The sequence below is a fragment of the Branchiostoma floridae genome, chromosome 3 (assembly GCF_000003815.2).
Source record: "Branchiostoma floridae strain S238N-H82 chromosome 3, Bfl_VNyyK, whole genome shotgun sequence".
Classification (NCBI taxonomy): Eukaryota; Metazoa; Chordata; class Leptocardii; order Amphioxiformes; family Branchiostomatidae; genus Branchiostoma; species Branchiostoma floridae.
The window spans coordinates 14,128,580-14,143,478 of record NC_049981.1 but is presented as its reverse complement, the minus strand read 5'-3'; the positions used below and the strand labels follow the sequence as shown (position 1 = coordinate 14,143,478).

Sequence of the window (14,899 nt, the reverse complement as noted above, 5' to 3'; positions counted from 1 at the left end):
TATCGATCAAAATTTCACTTTACCCGCCGACGTGTGATGTATCTTTCAACCTCCTTCGTTGATGAACACGAAATCTTCACAGATCTGCCACAACTGAATCAATATTTCAATATACTTCAACGAGTTCAAGTAGCTTTTCAATCACTAACGATGTTGCAATCGTTCTTGTCTGCCGAAAAATGATCCCAATGACTCAATAATGATTTCTACACCACCTGCTCTATCGTCTAACGACTGACTCTCAAGATTTAGAGACCGTAAAGTTCCGCGTGGGAAGGAGAGCGCCGCAGTAGCACAGATGGGATGCGGAGAAAACTTGACCTTCGGCGATTCCAATTTCCTGAACGTCATAACATGTTCTCGCTAACCAATCGTACGGTCCAGAATGATAAATCGCTTGGAAGGAGCAGGATTTACAACATCCGGGGTTCTATACAGAGACTTCATACTATTGCCTTAACATTTTAGAGTGACTTAATTTTTTTGAATGTTCCTCTTAGATTACGCAAAAAAAGTAAAAAAATTCATTGTAGCTTTTGCTTAGCAATATGAATTTCGCATAATTTATGAATAAAATATACACATATTAGCTTCCTAGAGGCGCAAGTATGGAACTATTATATCATTTTTGATTAGTTATGAAAATAAAGTAACATAACTTACCATCCACCATCTTTCTTCAGTGACACTGATGAAATAAAGTTGAACATCAGGTTGTGGACACTAACGATGAATTGATTACTCTCCAAGCAGACGTTGGTGGGGAAAATTCGTGACCTTTTCCTTTCATCAATATTGTTTGATCGGCCTTCCCACCAACCAAAGAAAAAGGTCACGATTTTCCACACCAACCTCTACTTGGAGAGTACAAATTGATATGTAAAGGAGGTTTAGATATTCCAATAAAAAACCTTGTCTTACTTTTGTTTTCATTAGACTAAAATGTTCACATATCAATTCAGTGTTAGGGTATAAAACCCACGTTCTACAAAATCTCTTCAGTGTCACTGACGAAACAAGAAAGCTTCTGAAAAAAGCTGGCCGGTGCGTATTTTGGAAAAAGCCTGCATGTTCAACAAAATCACACGAAAAAAGAGTTCTTAAACATCGAATTACTGAATTGGTCTTTCTTCTATTAAAAAAACAATACATGAGATTTGTCTAACAAAGAAAAAAAATTTAGCAAGTGGGGTTCGAACCTACGATCTACGGAAGATAGGTACCGTGCTGTAGACCGCTCGGCCACGCTGGCTCGATTACGCAATAGCACGTATAGAAGGGCTATTTGCTTAAAGTGACCGATCCATGCATCCATGCATCCATACAACCGCTTCTCCCGTCTCATAGCCGGTGCTACGCATCGGCAAAAAGTGGTCGCTATCTGAAACGTCTGACCGTATGCAGCTGCTTGAGTAATTACTATTTGACAAATCCACACTTCAGTCTTATAGGAAAAGACGACACTGGAACCACAATGAACGTCAAAGTCACGTAGCACAACAAAACTTCTTTGCCATGGTCATTCTCTTGTGACATCGTTAATGACATCCTAGCACGAATGAGCTCAAAAGATACGCAAAAGCATGTGAAGTATATAACAGAAATGACAAGTTAATCATAATGATGCAGTATGATTAATGGCATCGTATACTTACTACCCAACTTTCGTATATCGATCTACATCATTCACATGTATACTGGGTACTTTAAGTACACGGACGGTTAAGTTCGATAGGCTTGCTGCATAACAACTATTGATAACTCTTGACACATGTAGGTGATGTTATTGATAAATCAATCTAATGACACGTTTGAGATGATAAAAGACCCGGGATTTATAGACCATACACAACCCAATAGGAGAACCGATTCACTATCATTACCTCAACAAACAAAATACACCAATTTTTGTTTTATATGCTGCTGAAGTATTAAAGATATTCATTGATAAATCACAATACTGCAATAATATAAACGGATCTTTATCTATTTATTGCCATACGTTGCGGCGTTGAAGCATGGTCTGTTTTTACTCCATTTATATTTTTATTACTATTATGAAAGCTTTTACAACCTCAAGTTTCCATGGCTTCATTCAAGAACAAAGAAAAGCAAGCTGTGCATGGGAGACGTTATGTGGCGATGACGTAACCGCCACAGACATCTTCATCAACAATATCCATCGATAGACGCCACATGCTGAGTCCCATTGATTGGGCGCTGTCGTCGTTTGACGCCCTAATTGTCGCACACCTCCTAGAGATATGGCGGTAATTAGGAAAGGTCGATGGCCTCTCGCCTAGGGGAATAAAGTCCAATTAAGCCTTCTGCCTCCACGGATACTAGCACACCCTGGTTATGTCAACATGGCTGAGTTTCAGCCCCTCACACAATGAGTCACTTCACCATTTCCTGCCGATATTCGTCAAGGGCCAATAAAATGGGGGAGGATTATCATTAAACAACGTCGTTGATATCGGAGTGCATAAAACACAGGATATTAGCTAAGGATAGTACTTTCATGCGTGTATACGTCTGTGATTACTCATTGAGTTTTACCATTTCTTCGCATTCTGATGCGTACGCATTAAGGTTGTTGATCTACACGGGTATCTTAAATATTATAGATGTCGGACTGGTTGAATGGAGGGAGAAAGGAGAGAGACAGAGATAGGAAGAAAGAGAGGGAGAAAGAGGGAGCGAGAGCTCTATGTCGGTTTGATTGGCTTACTAGATAAGGTCATGTTGATTAACAGCATTGCAGAAGCCGTTCTTTATATGAAGTTAGCATTTACCAGCCTGCCCCGTCATTTAGACTCGTCTTCTTGAGACCATCACTGCCATTTCTCAGAGATGAATGTAGGTCATGTCCTCAGAGTACATCGCTGGAACATTGCTTTTGAAGGGCAGATTCTCATGAATGTCAAATCACCAGGGTAAAAATAAAAGCTGCTCTAAGATCGCATTCGGTGAATTTTTCAGCAATTTCCTTGAAACAACAACTCCACAGCGTAGAACTAAACTCAAGGCCAATTCTCAGTATCTAAATCACGACAGTAGAAATATAGTGAAGTTATTAGAAAATCAAAAAGTCTATGACCGGTAAGTCAACAAATTTTGTTTAGGTATAAGCTCGAGGTTCGTATACTATATGAGTCATACAATGAGATCATTTTCTTACATCCAAATCTCATAAAGACCTTTGCTGCCGATTTTTCATCGTAGCTGCAGCCCATTCCGTATCACCATGTGTCACTCAGGCCTAGTCACCATCCTTTGCAGAAATCTTACAAAATCGAGGAAGTCAGCTTTCCCATGGTTTCCACAGTGATCGATATAACAGTCTCCGTTTTCATCCATGGTACAGTCCAACAGAAAATTAAAATCCACCCTGCAATACTTTATTGCAGTACTTCCCAGCGGGAAATCTAGGGATCTATGCAGGATGGACAACTTTCAGGTGCCGGGTTACTTTATTGAGCGGGCCTCTGGCATACTTTGAGACGTGATTTCTATCACGCACTGTTGCAGTTTAAATGACAGAAAGAGGACATTTCCTGTAAAATATGATAAGATTCTGATTCAATGAAAGATTCTGAAAGATAAACACACATATCTTTTTACTGCGAATCAAAGTACGGAATAGCTGCCAGCAAAAAATTGTATCAATATGTAAGTTATAAACCAAAATCATCATACATTTGTATTAGTTATTTACTAGTTTCACATGATGATGATGATGCTCTCTGATTGTGAGGATATAGTTTCTGTTAAACCCGTTAGGTTATTGTGGCTTATTGAATATCCTTTTTGCTTGCCATGCCATGTTTGAATGTGCCTGTTTTGTTCTCCCTTAAACTAGTGCTAGAAATAGCATCTATGCTGTGCTGCTAATGGCGTCTATGTGTAGTAACTGATAGAGCATTGGGCTCAGAACCATGAGGTTCAGGATTCTCGCTATGCTGCCGACATTGTGACTTTCCTTGGTAGTGGAGTGACGCAAGCCGAGCCTCTCGACCAATGTATCAAAAGAGTGCCAAACGAACATACACGGATTTGGTGCGCCGATGTTCCAACATGTGCCATAATTTGATACCAAGAGCAGTAAAGTTGTTATTTTCTGTGCTGTTGGTGTGTGCGCAATGCCCGGGTAAACATTTTCACAAGAGAAGTGTAAAACATCTGATTATAAAGAGGTGACCTGGTCATAATGAATGCAATTAACCAATCTTGAATTTACATTCATATAAACCTTCAAAATCAATACGAGATAAATGGATCAGCACATAGTACATTTAATATTCATTACTCATAGGATTGCCTCGTAGTCCTAAGTAATCCACGATTAATACTCTTATACATTAGCAGTACGCATCGGGAGGACATGTTACATTTCATGCCATCAGCGAATTTCCCAAATGATTTTAAGAATATAACCGAAGATCACATGGATAAACATCCACCATCTTCCAGTATGTTTTTCATGAATAACCGCACTCCACTGGATCAACGGTCTGCATTCAGTTTATTCAGAATCACGTCTTTGTGCGTCATCTGGTGTCATGTAATTCAACCATAGGGTTTTGGCTGTGTGGCGAATCTCAGTCGTGTGATAGATGTTATAGAGATCTATCTTATGTGCCTTATACATCCATTATGTCATTGTCTTTCAAATGAAAACTTTTGTTGATTTGCTGATGCATACAGCATACATGCGGTAAGTTAGGAGAAGACCACATAACATCTATCTTCTGCCTTTGTCCATGAGTCATCAAATAACTTTGTAGTTAAGTTACACTCTTTGATATATCAATGTCAACTACACACGAGCGAGCAGCAATATCACATCCTGCTAGAAGGTGCTGAAGAAGCATTGCAGCTTAGCTCCAAGGGTCGCAGTTTTCATAAATCTGGCCAGAGCATACCCTGCCCTTTGCGCGCTCTATTGCCCTATGATAGATAGTCCTCGCAGACCGTAGTCACCATACGGCTATATTTTACCACGTTCTTCACTCTTCTGCTCTGCTTCCACAGTTTCCATTCACACTCCATCGCTGTTTAAAGCACTGGTCGTACATCATATATACACCACCTTCACGAACACCACCTTCACGAACCGTATCTTTCCAGTAGACCTCACAATTCTATTAGACATCCCTCGTGTATACGTACATATCTGACTACTTAAAGGGAGAAGATACGTCTTTGTCAGACAGAGATTCCCTGTTGACTTTCTTATCGTATTTGATGTCTATAATTGGTTCGCAGCCAAGTACTTTGAACTCCCCAACAAGAATCTGCTCACGATGATCAAGTTTTCATTCAATTACAGTCATTCTATTCTCGTCATATTTCAATTGGATGAATCGGCACTGCATTAGTATGTGGAGTTCATTTTCTGGCCACGCCTCCCTCATTTCCTAACGGACGAATCTACTCTGCTTTGTTTGAAGCTGAACAGCCCAAAACTTAACAGCCAATGAACAAAGTTCCTTTGAGATTGCCTCAACATCCCAAAGGAACATATATCTTGTAAACCTTTCACCAGGAAAACCCCGCCTTTCGTTTGCTAGCGTGATGGTAATATGCTGCTACCGTCGATGGAGTTAATCCCCTAGCGTCACCTTTTGACAACGTTATCGCCTGGGGCGCCCATTGTTCATCTATTACATTATTGATCCGGCTATATATTCCGCCTCCAACAGGAGTGAGTCCACAGACTCGTAGAAGCACCAGTGCAGATTGCTTGAGAAGAAGGCACGCGTTTACTTAGCTGGTTATATCACTGCAAAGACAATGGCGATGAAGGCTTTTCATGTCTTAACGTTTGCTACGGCGCTTATTGTCGTTCTTTCAGTGATGTCTTCCGTTTGGGCCGAGGAGGAGGAAGAGGAGAACTTCTTACCCGTAGATGAAAGAAGCGCAGAGGAAGAAGAGGTAACGTGTGTGCGCTTTCTTTTTAAGTAGTTATTTTACTAGTACTATAGTGATTTGCTGCCTATCAAGGTACATGCACGCAATGCCTTGTACAAGAAGTAGTTGCGGTTATGGTGATTTCCACAACCGCTTGAAGATTTCAGGTGCCGGTACAACCGCTGAACGAGTCGAGGTTACTATTGATATGTAGGCTTCAGCCCATGACTCAAGACCAACTTCTCTACAATTACACCACTTAATTTCTAGGGTACATCTCAGTACTTAAGACCTAGTATATGTAGACAGGTGGTCACTATAGACAGGATACGTATTGACCGTGTCAAAGGGAAAATGTCTGAGATCACTAAAAGAACTAAAATCACATTAGACAGGGGGTCCTTATGAAGAAGTTCCACTGCAACATCAGAGTAGAAATGATATAAATTTGTGCCATTTACAAAAAGTTTATTCCTCCAACCGTAACGATAATGTAATAATTTATGTCTCGGTATTGGCTCTATATGCAAAAAATATGCACGTACAAGCTACTACGTAAAAGTCTGCATACTACCCACCCTGAGGCAGAAATCTGATTTCAACAGGAAATATTGATATGGCACACAAAGGCCATTTTTCACTCAACATAATCTCGTTCAATGTCTTTGCTTCATTACAGAAATGGCTCTAGAGTGTGGACAGAAATTGTTTCTACGATATTACATCTTCTCACTTTGCCCTTGGTTTCGGAAATCAATTACCCGGAAAATGAAAGGTCTCCCGCAAACGTTTATGCTGCCGGCAAGGTTAATTTGTTTGACTCGTACTCGTGAACTACATGGACTTATAGCGTGAAGATTTGAGAGGCTCACTGGACATATAGATACGTGTTGCCGTCTTACAAGATACTAGTATCTTAATACGAGCCAAGCAAGCATGAACAATTTACCATCCAAACTGGCGAAGGTGATGCCACCAAATATATTGGACTCGCATAATGTCACGTTTTCATCATCGCACATAGATCACTGCAGGCATTTTGGCGTGGGTTCCACTTCGATTGCCTCGAACAGGATGTAATAAAACCTCGCCGTTAACAGATCTTACGCAACTCGCCGAGTCACTACCATGAAATTGCACCATTTTTTTCTCCGGACGTGAATTGAAGAAGTAAAAAAGAAACGTCGTGTAGGCGTCTCTGTGGGTTGATACATCTGACAACTCATACTCTGTAAACTTTGTTCAGCAAGACACGTTTGGGAGTATATCGGCAGCAGCAATATCAGCACGTGATTTATGACTCTTGTATTTTCCTAAAACTATCGTAAAATAAACTCGTTGCCACCAAGTGTAGCCATCCCCACTTGTTATACCTTTTCAAACCGGGGCCCAGCCGGACTGTTTATGGAAACGAAAAATAGAAATGTATACGATAAATAGAAATGTAATGATATATGCAAATAATGCCCATGACTATTCTCTTTACGTCTTGTGTAGTCAAGCTGGTGTCTTTTGTAACATACTTTTCGCTCCAGAAAGATGCCCGGTCGGGCCCCGGTTTGGAAATTAATGTACACTGTGACGTAGGCATTATGCTAAGGTCACATTTCCAAACTGGAGCCCGGGTCGGGAAATGTGACCAAAGCATAACTTACCAGATGACTTTAATGTCACCATCAAGCTAGATACCTTCAAATAACCCCTGCAGTTAGTTGTGCAATGGTAGGGAGTGTCAGATGGCACTGTATAATAATACCAGCTACTGCTATGAGAAGCTGGTGTGTTTCGCCGATGGTAATACAGATACAGATACACTAGTAGTCCAGATGGCTCCCTTGAACCCTCTGCTTTCAGCTGTGCAATTAATGACTCTCTAATAGCGCTATTATCTAAAATAATTGACTATAATTTAAGGTGTCATCAGATCATCACGATGCTCATTAACGTTAATCACTCCTTCCTTCCTCACCATTATCATTCAAATCCGTTTGATGTCGCCTTGTATGCATGACTGCCTCGGTACCAGGTAATATTATGAAAACAGGTGCATGGGCGCGCCAAAGGGGTAACACTGAACGATGGTATGGGTTACCTATGACACCCTAAGGCTGTAACTTTGTCCATTGAAAGTGCTTTTTAAACTATGTTGTGCACCAATGAACGTAATTTACAAGTCCTGCAGAAATATACGTATCGATGCAAAATAGCATTGTCGGAACCATGTGTGCAAAAGATAGCCTTCCATGTACGTGTGCAAGTGCAACGTTTCCTGTTTGTAAACTGCACAAAACTGCACCTGTATGGTACATGTCAATCAGAATTAAATTTGGCAAGATTATAACCAGTTATGGCACTCTTTTCTCTTATGTACTTTCCGTCTGTAATCCAATAACGAAAGTTTCGAAATAGCGGCTACAACGTGACAATCCATTCCACCAAATACTTAGCCACGAGCCCGCCCATTGGCACCCACTGAGCTAGGCTTATACAGGCTTTAAGGTGCATTGACCGCTACATAAGACGAATGAAGACGGATAAAACATAGATCTTGTTTTTTTACGATTTGATGTCAATTTGTTGCCGATATGTATAAATAAGCGATGCAATTACTCTATTTACTTACAGAAGGATATCGAAGTAGTTCTGTGCACCAGAAGGATTTGCATTAAATAACTTTTCTAGAAGATAAGTGGAGCATGATGACGACATGTGTATGCTTATATTTCATGTAGCGTCATCGACCTAAGACGTCAATACATAACCTCTAAAAGCGCATCCTTGTGCAAATCGATGGATGACGTCAGAACGTAGAAATGAATAAATTATGTGGTGTAGAGTAAAATAATTCCTCCACCAGTTTTGTCAACCATCATTGTAGTGTATGTAGAGGCAGACGTTGCTCGTTGAAGGTTTTACGTACTACTTCATATTACATACGAAAGCTAACTCGCTGGCATGGTTGGCGCCACGACATCTTTTATTGTAACGTAAAATGCAGCATAAGTTCTACCTTCAAAGGAATAATTAGCAATGGTTAACCACATTTCTATCTAGAGTAAAGGAATCTTACACACCAGCAGCCAATGCACATTCACAATAGCAAGGCCCTAAATATATATAGTGCCATTCATTCGATCTTATTCACGGGTTGTTTCGTTTGGAAGAAACAGCTGTACAGCGCAATAGCTTATTAGCCTGACAGTTATTTGAGTTGGTAAAATACACCAAGAACCCAAACAGGCAAAGGAAACTGAACGAAATTCTGGTGGATCCAATCTTTGAGTTGGAGAACTGTTTATCTCTTCATAATACTCTTATATGAATCGTGACAGATTGCCATCTCGGTTTCTCTCGAGGTCTCTGTGAATCATGGCAGATACGTTATATAGAATTTATATACAGTCATACTCATAACGCCAAACGACTTTATTTTTGCTCGGGCGTTTTGTCTGACCGCCTGGGTGATTCTTGCAGCGATTCCTATGACCCTGTCTCGAGCTCCCCATGAGGGGACACTGATCAAATCATAGGTCAAGAAGGGGCATTTCTTTATCATCAGAAGGAACTTACCGATATACAATTGTTGCGCATCTACTGGACAATCCGGTGTTGCTTGGAGCGTATAATTTCTGTCTTAAAAACCAAGATGGAAAAAATGATATTCCATTATTGATTTTATCTAACAAATTATATTTTTTCAAGACAAACATTGTGTTCTAACTTCAAATCGATTGAAACGATTGCTTCGGCCTGTAATTGCACTCTACAAACCTTCAGCCGGTAATAACAACTTTGTTTGACCTAAAAGTGCATTCTCCTGCGAAACATTTGATTGTAGCAATATTCGGCATTATTGACTATTTGTCCCGTTCACAATAGCTATTGACGTCTGCATTAATGCAGCTCTAGCTCTATGCCCATTTGTTCTTTCAGTAATTAGACAATTGTGAGCTTGATTGTGATGATGTTTTCAAGAGATTGAAAGGGTCAGTGTATAATCACAGTAACAGACGTGGGACGTGCTCTGTACAAAGAGAAAGCATTGTGAATCGATATTTTTGTCACAAATTGCTGGAAAATCCATTGATGTGAAACTATTCACACGGGAATTGGCAAATGATACATTAGATAAGCAATAAAAATGAACAATCCGTTATCATAGTTTAAGTCATTCATCTTAATTTTTACCCCAAAATGTGAATTGTAGATTCTCCTTAGGTATGACATCTAATCTATGTAAAGGCAATGCTAACCCATTGAGGTAAATAAGATGAATAAACATCACCGAGATTGAGTACATACAGCAACATTTATCAAACACATACAGCAAACTCATCTATATATATGCCACAACTCCCATAATGCAAAGATAGACAAATACAGTATATCAAAGACTGCTTTGCTATTAGAAAGAGTAATGAAACTCATGATTAGCCCAACTCGATTGTAACACTATATCAAAGACTTGTGTTAGCCCTTCTTGTTATGTCTTATTCTATACACATATTTTGTACTTTGTGTAACAGTCGTTGCCATACTTTGTACCATGTACAAATGTCGAGCAATAAAGTTCATTCTATTTCAATTTACTGACTCCACACCATAACAGAATATTTGCAGGGGCAGGGGCGTTTTCTTACATGTACTTCATCAGAGAAAGGGACTCAAATCAAGGCAGTATTGCCAAGTATAAGCAAAGGTCACCTCTAATCCCGACTTGACATAGTTTATTGGACCTAAATCTGCGCAATCAATAATACATGGGTCAACGAAGTTTGAAATGCTGCTGGTTGCATTTTCGGCACATAATATTCCTGATTAAGCAATCGTCCCTCGCCGTTTGTCAATATAACCCGCGCTTTTCTTTGATTTGACCTCGATTTATCTTCGAGATACTAGAAGACGATTAGGTAGAAAATATGAAGAAACGTTACAACCACAACTCTGTGGAGGATATCGATGAAAATCTAAAATCTTAAAGAACAATTTGTTGCGCACAATAACATAATATCTGGTGATAAATTGCTTTAAATGTACAGACAGTCACAAGCAGAAAATTGTATCTCTGAATGTAGTGTGAACATAGCCAAATTTCCCTATTCAAATACCTACCAAGTCCATCACTAACATCATATCGTCGGCTGCAAACAAATATTGAACAGGAGAAGCAAGCTTGTTGTTGCAGGTATGTTTAAAATTTTTCAAGGAGCTTTTATACTAAAAGCTCCTTGGTTTTATATGTCATACGAGGGTCTACTTGTTTAAAACCTATCCACATCTTTATCGTCATATTCCCGGCACGACAGCAGGTTGAATGATTGCTGAGAAGATCCACAAGCTCAAATATTCAATAGGAAAACGGTTATTGTCCGCACTAGAACGTGCAGAGGAGTGAGTGAGTCAGAGGTCTAGGTGATCACTGGTGTATTGAGCCTGCGGCAGCCTGATGCCTCAGTGATGAAGTACCTGTGGTAGTGAAGAGGAGAGAATGGGCGCTGGTTTGATAGGTAATCTCTCTCCGACGACCTCGGCAGCACAAGTGCAATATCAATACTTCTTTATGCGATGAATCAAAGACCCCTGAGATTCAATCTTTCCGTTTTCCCCATTGGCGCTTGGAGCAAAGTGTCTATGAGACGATTGCTAAGATATTAGGTACAGAGAGTTCACCATGAATAATTCAATTTCAATACATTCCGTCTTCATCCTAGCTCCACATGATACGTTCATGGCCGTTCATCGACAACAGAATCTACCATATGTTGAGTTTACCCAAGGACTTATATAGCGTCCTTGGTTTACCAGAGTTAGAAAAAGCACAAAACGATTTCGTTCTTATTATACTATTTTACCATTAATTTTTGATTTTCAAATTGTAATTCATTTCGAACATCTATATCTGTATAGCCAGTAAAACCGCCATAGCCTTCGGCGCAACACACCGATTTCGCAGGCACGCGGCGCGGCAGCAGCTGGTTATACTACACCGAACGACTTGTCACACCTAACGTTTGGCATCTTTAGTTGCTTGGTTTCAAGCTATCTGTCGAATGTGCATCAACTGTACTTTATGAATCCTGTCTTGGTTTATGTACGTACATATCTTTTACAATAGAAGGAGTTAACGTTACCAAGAATGACACTATAGGGATAAATCTCAATGTATCTTTAGTAATTTGGGTGTTAACAAAATGTCACCAATCACCGGTACCTGTGTAATTTCAAAAGAAAAAGCATCCTACTTTTAGCCTAATCCAAGAAATGTCACTTTATGCGTCAGTGTTTGTCATTGACGTCATCTAGAAAATGGTTTCTACACATACGCGAGGTATTTCTTAAAGATTTCAATCATGGTTGCTAGGGCTGGGTATCGGTACAGCGTACCGGTACAAAACCGGTTTTTCTTATTGGACCGGTCCAGAAAAACCGGACCTGAAAAAATTAGGTGAACCGGATGTTGGACCGATTAGAAAATTAACATATTATTTGATCAGGCATTCACACGTTTTGGTGCTTGCAGGTGGAAGAAAATAACACAAGTGAAGTAGAGTAGAGTTTATAGTCATTTCTACCAAGGTTTACAGTCAATCGTACAGGTGCAGTTAGCGTTGTAGGAATTTAAGACGCCAGTGTAAGTCTAATACTCTACCAAACAGATTTCTTTGTAGTGAAATGGACCAATGGTATGAGTCATACTGCATCAGGTCCAGGTTCAGGTCCGGACCTGGACCTGATCCTTTGGACCTGAACCGGACCTGGACCTGAATTTTCTGTACCGGTACCCACCCCTAATGGTTGCCAATGGTTACTCATAACTATGTTTGCCATGTTTAGAGGCTGCGTGTCCGTTTGTGTGCTGTTCGTAAACAGGTTAATTGTAACTCAAGCACCATCGTTGTCCTGGATGAAATTCCACCCGAAGTCCTTACCCTTCATGGCATATTCATATCATTAAAAAAATAGTTATATATAGTGTTGCTACAATCTAGGTACTGTCATGATCATTTCGAAGATTAAGTAATCCCTGGTTACTCTTACTGTTACCGACAACTCAGGCAACCCTGGAGGAGCTCCTAGCAGATATCTTGGCGAGACTACGCGGGAATGAAGAAGAGAAACGTGGGCTGGGCAAGTTTGGAAGAAGGCCTCTTCGCCAGGTGACCTTCTATACATTATCATTCGCACTTACTATAATCTGTGCTGATGACTCACCGCCTATTCCAACGTTGGTTGCTGAACTTTTCTTGTTTGCCAAATCATGACAAAGTGTGGTATTACCTTATGACACTCAATGTCATATTTTCATTGCATATATTGGCCTCTAATCATTGTCACTTTTTACTGATTTCTTTTACCCTCTCACCCAATCCGTATTTAAGACTCATATGAATTTCTGCTACTGTCCTTTCCTGGTTTACACGACGTATTGCAAACAAATGAGCTTCACCCAAGCTAGAAGTCTACTTACAAAGCAGCGAAAACGTTACTTGTTGTCTTCGTCAACAGTGCAGAGGCAACAGCATGTGCAAGATTTTCTACGGCTCCAGACCCAAGACCATCTGCTCCTGCCCCAGGGACACTGAGTGCATGGCGCCCCCTAACAGCCGGTTCAAGTACCGCTGCATGTAAAGGGATAAGGTCTGTATGTTTGTCATCAGCATCAATGTGGGGGCACCATCAACAAAACATACCAATCCTGCTCTTTTTAATCGTCGTGCACCAAGCCTTCAGTTTTAACAGTGATGTACATGTTCTGTGTCCACTCTGTTCTGCGTGATGTTATTAGCAATTTCGTTCCCTAAATACATCCCCACTACCTTGTTACTCGCAGTTTTATATCCGTTCAACCATGTTTAATTTGTCATAAAAAGTTTAGTAATGAATTTAGAATAGTACGGGGGCAACCGACAAACTGCAATGTTCTACTTTACAGCATCCATCTGATTTTTTTGTCCATCTACAGAATTATCAAGTGGTCAGGAGAAGGCGAGGATCGGATCTCATGACCTTTGCGACGGACGAAGACATACACGTCAAAATAGCAATATATATGTGGTGTACCGTTAACGCGTTATTGTTAGCATAGGTGTTTGTAGGTAGACTCAAGAACATACAAATACTCTATCCACACTACGGAAGATCTTTCCATTTGAAAGGTCCATTGCATATACTAGTTACCGTCTTGGGTGCCCTTTATTGTGTATTTGATTATAAAATAATGTGACATTACTGTGTAATGTATTACATGTGAAGGGATCACCAACGTTAGAAAGAATGTATTGAAAATGTAGTGAATGTTCTAATTCCAAACGACCACTTTTCTTGGTATTCAAAAACGAGAGTTTTGTGAAGGTGTGAACTATTTACAACAAGGGTCTAACGATATCGGACAGTAATGGCAATATTGTCATAAAATGCTGGAAATCAAGATGTTTGGCTGTTATTCTCTAACAACTTAGGTTGTGTTCTTGTAGAGGTCATAAAATGCTGGAAATCAAGATGTTTGGCTGTTATTCTCTAACAACTTAGGTTGTGTTCTTGTAGAGGTCATAACATGCTGGAAATCAAGATGTTTGGCTGTTATTCTCTAACAACTTAGGTTGTGTTCTTATAGAGGTTTGAAGTTTGTCCGGGTATACACGTCATGCGCGATGTGTGCCGTTTACCAGTACACTGTAGTGCGTTTGGAGAATCTCTGTCAAAGTATATGGTCGGAATGGAAAAAAAATGTCGTCAGTTTGTTACTATAACTCCTGTTTTTCTGGATGGACACGGGAATAATAAAACCGCGAATAATAAAACCGCCTCTTGTTTATGATTCCGATGAGCCAGTTTGTTGAATAGTTTTGAACGCTGGCCTTGGTTTACGCATGCAGTTTAAGTGGTGGAGTTGTTTGCATGTAATTGTAAACTATGTTTTTCTTAGCGCTACAAGAAGAAGTCACATGGAGTCTGATGTGTGCGGTCATATCATTGATATGTGCGG

The 14,899-nt window shown here is 40.1% G+C and overlaps 1 protein-coding gene across 3 annotated transcripts; it reads left to right on the top strand.

Annotated features, from left to right (window-relative positions):
* The first annotated feature begins 5,618 nt into the window (after nucleotides 1–5,618).
* On the top strand, nucleotides 5,619–14,714 carry LOC118412005. 3 transcript variants are annotated; one of them, XR_004830709.1, is made up of 5 exons: nucleotides 5,619–5,937; nucleotides 12,969–13,070; nucleotides 13,420–13,551; nucleotides 13,877–14,459; nucleotides 14,530–14,714. XR_004830709.1 is itself a non-coding variant. In XM_035814580.1 (4 exons), the coding sequence occupies exons 1-3, from the start codon at nucleotides 5,797–5,799 to the stop codon at nucleotides 13,540–13,542; spliced, it is 366 nt and encodes a 121-aa protein (XP_035670473.1). In that variant the 5' UTR covers nucleotides 5,640–5,796; the 3' UTR covers nucleotides 13,543–13,551; nucleotides 13,877–14,714. The 3 variants fall into 3 exon arrangements, 1 of the variants encoding a protein (XP_035670473.1); XR_004830710.1 differs by having other exon boundaries at nucleotides 5,621–5,937; nucleotides 13,877–14,319; nucleotides 14,390–14,714; XM_035814580.1 differs by having other exon boundaries at nucleotides 5,640–5,937; nucleotides 13,877–14,714.
* The last annotated feature ends 185 nt before the right edge of the window (nucleotides 14,715–14,899 follow it).

What these genes read in the sequence shown, in the direction of transcription:
- LOC118412005 (XM_035814580.1), top strand. Translation starts at nt 5,797, where the DNA reads ATGGCGATGAAGGCTTTTCATGTCTTAACGTTTGCTACGGCGCTTATT. An exon ending in GAAGCGCAGAGGAAGAAGAG is followed by an intron (nt 5,938 to 12,968) that starts GTAACGTGTGTG and finishes CCGACAACTCAG; the next exon opens with GCAACCCTGGAGGAGCTCCT. An exon ending in GAAGAAGGCCTCTTCGCCAG is followed by an intron (nt 13,071 to 13,419) that starts GTGACCTTCTAT and finishes CTTCGTCAACAG; the next exon opens with TGCAGAGGCAACAGCATGTG.